Source organism: Lithobates pipiens, unplaced genomic scaffold (genome assembly GCF_037356315.1).
Source record: "Lithobates pipiens isolate NorthernLeopardFrog02 unplaced genomic scaffold, aLitPip1_a1.2 Scaffold_16, whole genome shotgun sequence".
In the NCBI taxonomy this organism is placed as follows: Eukaryota; Metazoa; Chordata; class Amphibia; order Anura; family Ranidae; genus Lithobates; species Lithobates pipiens.
In genome coordinates this window covers 586,058,095-586,070,302 of record NW_027507748.1, presented here as the reverse complement: position 1 = coordinate 586,070,302, position 12,208 = coordinate 586,058,095, and the positions used below count along the sequence as shown (strand labels likewise).

Here is a 12,208-nt window from a genome sequence, read left to right as displayed (position 1 = left end):
TTCTGGTTGATGACTCCAGGTCAGCGCAGGAAAAAGCACTAGTAGGAGCACTTATCACAGCGGTGCAGGATACCTTAAAGATGGAGGATAGGGTGGGGGCATCTGCAGATGTGTCGGTCCCTTTTGGGTCCCATGAGCCGCTAAGGTGTTTCCGTACTTAACTTATTTTGATAAGTTTATTTACAAGGAGTGGGGAAGCCCGCAGAGGGCCTTTTCAGTCCCGAGATGGATGGTGGTGCTTTATCCCTTTTGAGGAGACCCACCAGTATCGAGGTTAAATAAGGTAACCACGATTCCGGTGGAAGGGTCCCCCTCTTTCAAGGACCGTGCCGACAGAAGGGTCGAGGCGGTTGCCGGTCCATGTTTACGCTGGTGGGGGGTCAGCATTGCGGCCAGTGTTGGCCACGGCCCTGGTGTCAAACGCTTATGGAATGGGCTAAGTCTTTGCACCGCGAGTTGGAGAAGGCACAGGTTTCCCTGGTCTGCGTGGAACTGGCAGACCAGTTGGTGCGTGACCTGAAGTATGTCTATGATGCAGCCCCAGATACAGCCCCCTTGCTTTCTAGAGCCTCAGTATCAGCAGTGATGCTGCGATGCCTGATTTGGCTTAAATGCTGGTCTGTGGACCAGGCTTCTAAGAAAGCGCTGGTGGATTTGCCTTACCAAGGTGAGAGGCTATTTGGAGCCTCGCTGGATGACATTAAGATTGTTACTGGGGGAAAGAGTACTTTTCTCCCACAGTCCAGAAATCGTACGGAGCCACGCCGTAGGCAGGGGCCCTCCTTTTCTGCTCAGAAGCAGATTGTTCGTCCGCCCAGGGCGGCAAGTAAGAGTTACCAGTCCGACAAGGTGCCCGCTGAGTAACAAAAGTGTCCCTGGTATCGCAAGCCTGCAAGCAAATCTGTGGCGGGGGGGGGGGTCACCTTCGGGAGTTTGCAGTACGGTAGACCTCCCTACTTTCCGACCAGTGGGTCTGCAAACTGATTTCGTCAGGCTACAAGATAGTTCTACTTGCCCGCCAAACAGATTCCCCCCCTAACCTTCATCTTCTTCCGGCTCGTCGGAAGGCCCTTTTTTGGGCAGTACAGGACCTGCTGCTGTGTGGAGTGATAGTACCTGTACCAACGCTGGAAAGGTTTCAGGGATTCTACTCCAATCTGTTTGTAGTCCCAAAGAAGGAAGGGGTCTGTCCGGCCCTGGATCTCAAGGCCCTCAACGGCTTTGTGAAAGTGCAAAGGTTCAAGATGGAATCGGTTCGTTCCGTGGTCGCTGCATTCCATCTGGGATTTCTTGGCGTGCTTGGACATCAAGGACACGTACTTGCATGTCCCCATATGCATCAGGTTTCTATGATTTGCGGTCGGGGACAAGCACTACCAATGTGTAGCTCTCCCCTTTTTGGCCTAGCGTCGGCGCCAAGGTTCTTCACCAAGGTGCTAGCCCCAATTCTGGCATTGCTAAGACAATGGATCGCTTTTGTGGGTTACCTGGATGACCTCCTCCTGAGAGCAGCTTCTGCCTCAGAATTAAGGGAGGATGTGGCAATCGCCATACAGACTCTCCGATCACATGTGGCCCCTCCGATTCGACCACCGCTGCCTTCGCAGGATTTGAATCGGGTGCTCTCGGTGCTTCAGAAACTGCTATTTGAAAACCTTTTTGGAGATTCCCTTATTGACACTCTCTCAGAAAGTAGTCTTTCTAGTGGCTATTCCATCTGCCAGGAGGGTTTCTGAGTTGGTGGCCTTGTCATGCTAGTCTCTCTACTTGATCTTCCGTCCGTAGCCTTTGTTGTTTCTGCCTCTCATCTAAATGAGGACGTTGTGCTTCCGTCCTTATGTCCTTGGCCATCACATCCCAAAGAAGTTGCTTTGCATTCTTTGGATGTGGTCCGGCTCTGCAGATGTATCTGTCTGCTACAGCTCCTTTCTGGAGTTCGGACTTGCTGTTTGTATCGGTGGCTGGTCTGAAGAAGGACCTAGTGGTCTCTCGTTGGCCACCATTTCTCAGTGGATAAGACAGATCGCGGTTCAGCCTTTCATTCGACCAGGGCAATTGGTGCCTCCTGGGCTTTCTGACATCTAAGCGTCCGTTTCTCAGGTGTGTAAGGCGGCAACCTGGTCATCCGTCCACATTTTCACTAAATTTTACAAGGTTGTGAGCGCATCTTCGGATGCTTGCTTCAGCTGCAAGGTTTTGCAGGCGGCCGTTTAAGGTTGCAACTCCTCTGTTGAGGAGGAGTTTTTGTTATGGGTGGAGTTTATTTTCTTGCTGTTCCCACCCCTTGATTTTATTTTATTTTTGACACTGTTTGGGGATGTCCCTATGGTAAAGATTAATGGTGCTGTGTCCATCAATGAACGAAAGAGAAAATTGGATTTTTGTACTCGCCGTCAAATCCTTTTCTCTGAAGTTCATTGACACAGCACCCACCCCTCCTATTTTTATGTTTTGTACTGCTTTTTGACGAACCAAGCTGCTGGAAGCAGAGTGAGGGGGTTATAGCCAGTAGAACCGCCCCCTGGGCGGTATGTGCAGCTTTTCTGTTTACATGTTTTGCCTAGTCCTCTCCAGAATTTGGCGATATAACCCTAAGGTCAAGATTAAAGGTGCTGTGTCCGTCAATGAACTTAAGAAAAGGATTTTACGGTGAGTACAAAATCCTATTTTATTTTTTAGTCTGCAATGACCATCTCAATGCTTCCCAAATTCAGGTTTACTTTATTTTGTTGACTTTATACTGTACCTTTCAGTTTTACATAAAATCCAGAACTCTAGCTACTGCATATAAAGTTTATTTCAAGAAATTGGTTGAAATAATATGCTTTACTGATTGCTATTCACATGAATAGATAAGGAAATAAGTGCAATTATTTAGAGGTCCAATACTTAGAACAGCAGCTGTGCCATTATCCATCACTGGTTAAGGAAGAATATTTAGATGTCGGGGTTATTTTGCTCTCTAGTCAAGATAAAGTCCTCCAATATTAAAGAACTGTTGAATAGTGATTGTGTGGGGTGTTTTTTTTTTTTTTTTTTTTTTTTTAAGCATATTGATTTGTTGCTGTTTTTTTTACTTTCTACACACTGCCATTTAAATATTGATGGCTACAGGCTAACTTGTTTGGTTTATTGCAGCTGCACCGTTGTTTCAAGCTGCATGTAGAGAGCTGCAAGAAAGCTGGTTATACAGCTCTTGGCCTCGCAGCTGTGACTCTATGGCTACGAGCTCTGCGAGGTCAAATCTTGCAGCAAATGGCTGAGCCTGTTGCAGTTTGGGTCAAACTCAAAATTGACGGTGCAAGGAATGGAGATGAAGATCTAAGATTGCAGTAAGTGATGCCGGCAAAATGTCCCATTCAGTTGTAAGGGCTATATAGTTGTTAAATGTATTTATTTATTTTTATACTCTGTAATTTGAGCCCGTTTTTTTTTTTCATTTTTGCCTTGGATCTATAGCACTCTGAAGGATGGATTTTCAAATCACCCGGTGGATCCAGAGCTGATGGTTTCTCTCCTTGCAGAGGAGCTTAAGGGCTACAAATCTGTCCATGGTGATACAGGGCAGGAGCGTTATAATACTATATGTGATCTGCTGGACTTGTGTGCTGAGAACAGCCAACTACATTGTCGTCGTGCACTATACCTGCTTGAGTTGGCCCAGGTTTTGTGTTACCATGACTACTCGGGGCAGACTGAATGGTATGTTAACAGGTAGCAAAGACTGCAACATAATTATGATAGTATGTGTGCTTTTTGGGGGGAGGTGTGTGTTCTTCTATCGTACATCACACCCAGAGCCACAGTAATAACTGGTTTATATGGCACCATCAGGTGATGGACACTGGCACACCCTAAACAGGAAGTTCAATTCCCCATATAACCCCTCCCCTTAATAGGAGTACATCAGTTTTTTCGCCAGTGTCTTAGGTGTTGGTCACGAGTAAAGATGTGCTGAGCTCCATTGGAATATTTCTTACTGGGGCAAGCCATGCAACCGGATCTATTCAAAGTGTCTTTGAATGGTACCTGGGCCTCGTGTCCGAAGAAACAAGGTTTTGCCTGTAATGCTTCTTTTTTTAGAGAGCTGGACTCCGAGATCCAGTATTATGTGGGGGTTTTATTTTTATTTTTCAGCCACATTCCTGGCAGGGTGCTTTTTACAGTCCCAGGGCTGTGGATGTCCCAGTAAAAATAAAAGGTGGCCCCAGTCCCTGAAGGTTTTCTAAACTGAGCCCACCGTGAGAGGTGAGGATTGGGTCTATTACCACAGAACCCTTCAGCTGGATAAGGTAAGGGAGATTCCTAAGGAATTTGACATTTTTCTAAATGTGGGCTTTCTCCTTTAAAGCAAATGTTGCTATGCCTATAGTCGCCACCGGGGGACTGTCAAGAGCACGTACCTTTCCATGCTTGTCAGTCTCGCCTCTGTGTACAAGCTGCACACTTCCTCCAGCCCAGGCCCCAGGTAAAGTCATGGGAAAGGGGTGTTTTCTGCTCCTAGGCATATCCACCCACCTGGATAGCTTCCTCCAGGCAGTAGGAGCATGGCATCAGATGGCGGTATGCCATGCATTTCCTTCTTGCCAGCTTGTGCTGAGGAAGGGGGCAGGGCTTAGCGGCGTTGGCACGAATTGGCTTCCACAACACGTGGGGCTGTATAGCTATAAAATGCACTTTTTTTTTTTTCAGGTGCAGACAGCTTAGAGGAACACATCGGACAGGTGACACAGGCTTTCCCAGGCACATTAACTTTGAGCATCAGGCTGAGCTTAATAGCAGCAGCAGTTGCTAGACTATATTGCCTAACAGTGGGTGCACTTTTTTTTTTTTTTTTTTTTTTTTATAGTACCTCTGCGTTTGTGCTCGGGACCATGACTAGAGGCGGTGATTCAAATGCTGCAAAGACTAGGGACACAAAGGGGTCGCCCTCAGGTCCTAAGGACCCTCCCTCTGCAACACTATCCCGTACTAAGGAGGCTGGTCAGAGTAAGTCATCGGGGGGCTGCAATTGCTTCTAACACTTAAGCCCCTGTCTATATAACTGGCCAGGTTTTCTACTCCACTACAAGTGGTTTAGAGGAAAGATTAGTGGCTTTAATCGCGTCTTCACAGGGTGGAAAAAAACTCATTAGGTCCCCTTCTACCAACCAGGATCCCCAAACGGAGGAACTGTGGGAGGGGGAAGATGAATCCCCCTCAGGGGGCCGTGAACAGGCTGATGACTCCTCTTCTGAGGAATCAAGTGGGGAAGGATCTTCAGCTTCATACGCTGAGAAGTTGCTGGTGCATTCTCTTACTGAAATTGTCCACGGCACATTTAAGCTACCCTTAATGGAGTCGGTTGAAGAGCCAATTTCCTGTTTGAGTTCACTAAAGCCCCCACAAGTTTTACATGACTTTCATGCCCATTCATTACTGGAAAAGCTTATGTATTCTGAGTGGAATCACTCAGATAAGCACTTTTTTTCCTCCTAAAGTTTTCAACACTTTATCCTAATGGAGGAAAAATTTACTAAGATGTGGCGTATACCACCAATTGACGCTGCTATATCCTCTGTGAATAAGTTTGACTTGTCCGGTTGACAATGCGCAAATGCTTAGGGATACAACTGATAAAAAAAAAAAAACTGGAATTCCCGTTAAACATTTTCTCCCTGGCAGGTTCAGTGGCTCAACCTGCAGTGGCGGCAATTGGTGTATGTCAATCCTTGAGAGACCACTTGAAACAGGTGCTCAAGGTGTTCCCTGAACAGTAGGCCCAGGAATGAACTGAGCTGCCAGCAGCTTTGTGCTTTGCAATTGACGCAATCAAAGATTCTATTCTTCAAACCTCTCGCCTTACGCTTGGGTTGGTACATGTGCGTAGAATCTTATGGTTAAAGGGTTGGTCAGCCAAAGCGCCATGCAAGAAGGTTTTCCTTTTTTTTAGGTGAAAATCTGTCTGGGGAGGATTTGGACAAATATATCCAAAGAATATCAAGTGGGAAAAGTATCCTTTTGCCAGTTAAGAGTAAACTACCCTCTTTTTTTTAAATTAATTCAAGTAGTAAGTGGTGCTACCCACCCTGGGGGGGATCCCAAATGATTAAAAATGTATAGCAAACGGAAATATAAAAAACACTTTAATCTTCTGAATAACAATAAATATATAGCAGCAGTGCAAAAATGGCAATGGTGCAAAATGACCTGTAGTCTAAATGCAATATGCAATAAATGTGTAATAATCCTAATACTGATTCTTCTATCTGATCTTAAAGTGCATAAATATTCAAAATAATTCCAGTGCATAAATATTCAATAAAGTGCAAACACAATATTAAAGTGCAGAAGTCAGAGAATGTTGTGCAAATATTTAAATTTGTGTATCCAACTCATAAATGTGCTGAGTATCCTTTTTAAAGTGCAATTTGTGAGGGGGGGGAGCGGGGAATAAAAAAAAATTACACATTTATTGCATTTAGTCTACAGGTCATTTTGCACTATTGCTATTTTTGCACTGCTGCTATATATTGTTTAGAAGATTGATACAGAATAAGTGTTTGTGTGTTTTTTTTTTTTTGTTTTTTTTTTCAGTTTGCAGTATTTTTTTTTATTTGGGATCCCCCCCAGGGTGGGTAGCGCCACATACTACTTGAATAAATTTAACTTTTTCTGTGTGAGATCACTTTTTTATGTTGGCAGCTTCCCTTATTTATCTTAGTGAGGTTGCACGCATTAGTTACCCCCTTTTTTTTTTTTTTTTTTTTTTTTTTTTTTTTGTTTAATACTAACCCTCATTTAAATGGGCTCTTTCTCCAGTGCCAGGGGTCATCAGCCTCCACGCAGTCACAATGTCCTCCCCGTCGGGTTCAAGCAGTAAACTTCAGGGACAATAAGTCCTGGGGGCAGGAAGCCCGCAAGGCATAGTGCATAAGCCTTTTTATGAAGGGGTGCCCCACTCGTTCAAGTGGGGATGGAAGACTTCTGCAGTTCTCAAAGGTCTGGCAGGAAGAATTTCAGAACAGATGGGTGGTCTCCACATTAGCTCTAGGTTACAAACTAGAGTTCCGAGAATTCCTGTCTCCTCAGGTCAAATGACCCCAAAGATCCAGAGAAAAAAGTCTTTCTAGCATTAGACCGACTTTTGTGAAAGGGTCATCATGGTGGTTCCTGTGGAAGAGCAGGGGTCGAGGTTTTATTCAAACCTTTTCAGGATGCCAAAACCAAATGAGGATGTCGAGCCATTTCTAGCGCTCAAAGATCTAAATCGATTCCTGAAGATTTGCTCTTCGCATGGAATCAATACAATAAGAGTCTCCATCCTAAAAGTGGGAGAGCTTCTGGCATCGATCGACATCAAGGATGCATACCTGCATATACCCATTTTCCCCGCTCACCAGAAGTATCTGGGTTTCATAGTAGGACTTCATTTTCAGTTTATAGCCTTGCCTTTCGGTCTAGCTACTGCACCTTGGTTGTTTACAAAACTTCTGGCCCTTCCCCTGGCCAGGTTAAGGACTCAAGGTGTAACAATAGCATACCTGGACGACCTGCTCTTAATAGACCGGTCGGTAGTCCTTGAACCAAAACTAGGTCACCACAGTTGACTACCTGGAATACCTAGATTGGGTCATCAACCTAGAGAAATCTTCTTTAAAGCCAGTAAGAAGATTGTTATAGATATAGCCCAGAAGGTGTTTTTTTTTTTTTTTTTTTTTTTTTATCCCAGGCAAAGATCGGCGCCATAAAGGAGCTGGTCTAAGGGGCAATCTTCATTCCAGGGGTAGAGAACTGGCAGGCAGACTACTTTATACAGTTGGTCACCAGACATCTTCCTGGCTATATGCCAAAGATGGGGGATCCCGGGTGTGGATCTGTTTGCATCCAGGTTCAACAACAAAGTCGACAACTTTGTGTCAAGAACAAGGGATCCATCTGCATGCGGAACGGATGCCTTGGTAACCCCCATGGGATCAGTTCTCACTGATTTATGCATGCTCTCCTATTCTGCTACCTCGACTTCTTCGCAGGATCAAGCGAGAAAGGGAGTCCATAGTTCTTGTGGCCCAGAAGATCTTGGTATGCAGAAATGGTAAAGATGGTGGTAGGGGCCCCATGTACAGCTTCCAGAATCATTTATTATAGAGTTTGGAAGGCATATGTTTGTTTGTGTGAATCCAGGGGTTGGCATCATAGGAAGTATGTCATAGGTAGAATTCTTGCCTTTCTGCAAAAGGGGCTAGAAATAAAACTGACCTTATCAGTATTGTTTCAGCGTCCGCTTGCTTCGCATTCTTTGAGCCAAAGCTTTATACAGGGGGTAACGCGAGTTAATCCACCGGTTAGGGTACCCCTGAACCCTTGGAGCTTGAATTTTAGTTCTGTCGGCATTACAGAAACAGCCTTTTGAGCCGATACAACATATTCCTTTGATCCTTTTGACAAGGAAGCTAGTTTTTCTTGTAGCCATTTCTTCTGCAAGAAGGGTATCAGAGTTGGCTTTTTCTTTATAAAGAGCCGTATTTAATCGTTCACGAGGATATAGTATTGCGCCCTCATCTTGGCTTTCTGGCAAAGGTGGTTTCAGGTTTTCACCTAAACTAGGATATTGTTTTGCCTTCATTTTTTCCAGAACCCTGTTCTAATTAAGAAAAGTCACTACGCTCTTTAGATGTAGTGAGAGCAGTCAAGATCGATTTGAAGGTGACTGCTCAGATTTGAAAAACAGATGTTTTGTTTTCGTGTTGCCTGAAAGGACAGGCAGCATTGAAATCCACTATTGTCAAATGGATTCAGTGAGTTTTTATTCAAGCTTATGGCTTGAAGTTTCCACCTTTTCAGATCAAAGCGCACTCTAGGGCTGTTAGTGCTTCGTGGGCAGTGCATCGCCAAGCCTCCATGGCTCAAATCTGCAAGGTCACAACCTGGTCTTCAGTCCATACATTTACCAGATTCTATTAGGTGGATGTAAAAAGACATGAGGATATCGCCCTCAGGTCTGATTGCACCCTAATTTTTGTTTGTGTCCCCTCCCCTCAGGTGGCATTGCTCTGGGACATCCCAAAGATATTACTGTGGCTCTGTGTTCCGTGGTATGATAAAGAAAATAGGATTTTTATAACGGCTTGCCTGTAAAATCCTTTTCTTGGAGTATATCACGGGACAGAGGTCCCTCCCCATTTTCTGGTTACACGTGTATTGCTTTGCTACAAAACTGTGATACTCCTATTAAGGGGAGGGGTTATATGGGGAATTTAACTTCCTGTTTAGGGTGTGCCAGTGTCCATCACCTGAAGGTGCCATATAACCCATACAGTTATTACTGTGGCTCTGTGTCCCGTAATGTACTCCAAGAAAAGGATTTTACAGGTAAGCTGTTATAAAAAAAAAAAAATCCTCTTTTTAGATGTATTTTAGGTTCATATCTAATATAATACACCTACTAAGCATATACATTTTTTTTTTTTTGGTCTCTATTTTAGTTCTGCTCTAGATGCAGTTCAGGATTGCCTTCGTCTTCTGGAGTCCATCCCAGAATCTACAGAAAACCGAGAACAATGGTTGGATGTAAAAGCCCAGGCACTCCTGTGGCAATATATTTGCACTCTTGAAGCCAATATGCGAGAAGTGAGTAATTAACATTGATGACATTGATAACCTGCAGTGAAGCACAGCTAAGAACTTAAAACATCTTAAACATCAAGAACTTAAACAACTAAAAACATCAAAAAAAATTAAAAATTCACGTGACAAGGATAAATCTTACAAATGTACTTTATTTTGTCTTAGTGCTGGTTAAAAAAAAAAAAAAAAAAAAAAAAGACAAAATAAAAGTACATTTGTAAGATTTATCCTTGTCACGTGGATTTTTTTTTTTTTTTTTTTTTAAATCCTAAAGGTACAAATGGCAAATATTGCTCCTACTATCAAAAGATTGACTTGTGAGAGGTGGAATATACTTGCGTAACTACCGTATATACTCGAGTATAAGCCGAGATTTTCAGCCTCTTTTTTGAGGCTGAAAGTGCCCCCCTCGGCTTATACTCGAGTCATCGCTGTCTGTCTGCCCGATCAGCGTGTCGAGCAGACAGACAGCGGCCATTCTAGGATTCAAAGGCCGCGCCTCCCTCTCCGCCTTCGCCTGTGATAGGCAGAACACTGAATTTCCCAGCAGTCTGTGTTCCGCCTATCACGGACATCCTCTCATCCTCGTCCGTAGTATGAAGATGAGCGGACGTCCATGATAGGCGGACCACTGACTGCTGGGAAATTGAGTGTTCCGCCTATCACGGACATCCGATAGGCGGAACACTCAATTTCCCAGCAGTCAGTGGGAAATTGAGTGTTCCGCCTATCACCGACGGAGGCGCGGCTTTTGAATCCTAGAATGGCCACCGACGAAGAGCTGAAGGACGGAGGCTCGGCTCGGGCCGGGACGCAGGCCGGGCCGGGACGCAGGCCGGGCCGGGACGCAGGCCGGGCCGGGACGCAGGCCGGGCCGGGACGCAGGCCGGGACGGGACGCAGGCCGGGACGGACACAGGTAGGCTCTACTGTGTCTTTACTGTGCCTCTCCTGGAAATGAAGAAATCAATGCATGTGCCCTATTCCATTTTTCTTTCAGTTTGTACCATATGGAACCCATTACTTCAATGGCTACTTCCTCTGACTGGTGTTTATGATGATCAAACAATGTTTAGCAAATAATATACATACACATATGCTTATTATAGTGCTTTTGTAACAGCAATGTAAAACCTTTCTATTACTGGTGTTACTGGTTTATTCCTTAGTAGCCTATTTGACAGTTGTTTCTAATTCCTTAGGGCAATTTTGATATATTAATGAACCAATCAAACTAAGGTGGGAAAAAGCACACACACACACACGGATGCATGCACACACACACACACACACACACACACACACACACACACACACAGGGATGGATGGACACACACACACACACGGATGCATGGACACACACACACACACACGGATGCATGGACACACACACACACACACACGGATGCATGGACACACACACACACACACACGGATGCATGGACACACACACACACACACACGGATGCATGGACACACACACACACACACACGGATGCATGGACACACACACACACGGATGCATGGACACACACACACACACACGGATGCATGGACACACACACACACACACGGATGCATGGACACACACAGGGATGGATGGACCCACAGGGATGGACGGACACACAGGGATGGACAGGCATGTCTCACCCTCGGCTTATACACGAGTCAATAATTTTTTCCAGTTTTTGGGGGTAAATTGGGGACCTCGGCTTATATTCGGGTCGGCCTATACTCGAGTATATACGGTAATGCAAGCTGTTGTGCAAAATTGACAGGTTTCTTTTGACTTTGAATAATTGGCTGAATTTGCTTGGTGCATCAATTTCATTATAAATGGCTGTATATGTGAACTAAAATCGCCTATGGGGCATGACATTACCTTTTACATTGATTAGTTTTGCATTACTCCATTAGGGTTTGGAGGAACAGCAAAGGAAAGAGAAGCTGAACAGCCAGAAAAAGTGGACTGGTGTAGAGTATGAGCCCAATGATCTGAACTATGAAGACAAACTTCTTGATGACCAATCTGCGAGAGATGGCATTTGTTTCACTTTGGCTGGGGAGACTGGTAAATATTTCCTCTTCTATTATAAAGTATAGTAAAAATTCCTCTTTAAAGGCCCCTTTCACATGGTGCTATCCATGTTTAGCATCTGCTTGCTCAGCGGGGATCGCTCTGTTTATCTCCGCTGAGCCGGCGGATGACACGTTTGTCTCTGCACTCTATGGGGGGGATCGGATGATTACGGCCCACCTCCCTGTTTTCATCTGATCTGCCAGGAAAATAAGGTTTCAATCCATGTGGATTTTGCGGGGTGGATCGGATGTCAGCAGAAATGTCACCGCTGACATCCGTCACTCCATAGAGCTGTATGGAGCGACCGTTCAAATCCACCTAAAAAAAAAATAAAAAAAAAAAAAAAAAAACCTGACAGGTGGAAATGAACGGTCCGCACATGTGAATGAGGCCTTAAGGTACTATTTGCTAGAAATGTTTGTCCACTTCATTGGCTTCCTCCTAAGGCCCCTTCCTTGCGTTAGTAAATTGCTTCATGCCCAGTTTCGCTGTACTGCCTGAAACCTTACTGGACAAACATGAA

At 44.7% G+C, this 12,208-nt stretch overlaps 1 protein-coding gene across 3 annotated transcripts in view; it reads left to right on the top strand.

Moving 5' to 3' along the window:
- ESPL1 (extra spindle pole bodies like 1, separase) overlaps window positions 1–12,208 on the top strand; it is a 185,938-nt gene that overhangs the window by 54,127 nt on the left and 119,603 nt on the right. For all 3 annotated transcript variants that reach the window (XM_077483856.1, XM_077483855.1, XM_077483857.1), the window contains exons 7-10: window positions 3,139–3,332; window positions 3,460–3,702; window positions 9,465–9,609; window positions 11,523–11,676. In XM_077483856.1, the coding sequence (XP_077339982.1) occupies window positions 3,139–3,332; window positions 3,460–3,702; window positions 9,465–9,609; window positions 11,523–11,676 (736 nt within the window). The remainder of the gene's footprint in view (window positions 1–3,138; window positions 3,333–3,459; window positions 3,703–9,464; window positions 9,610–11,522; window positions 11,677–12,208) is intronic.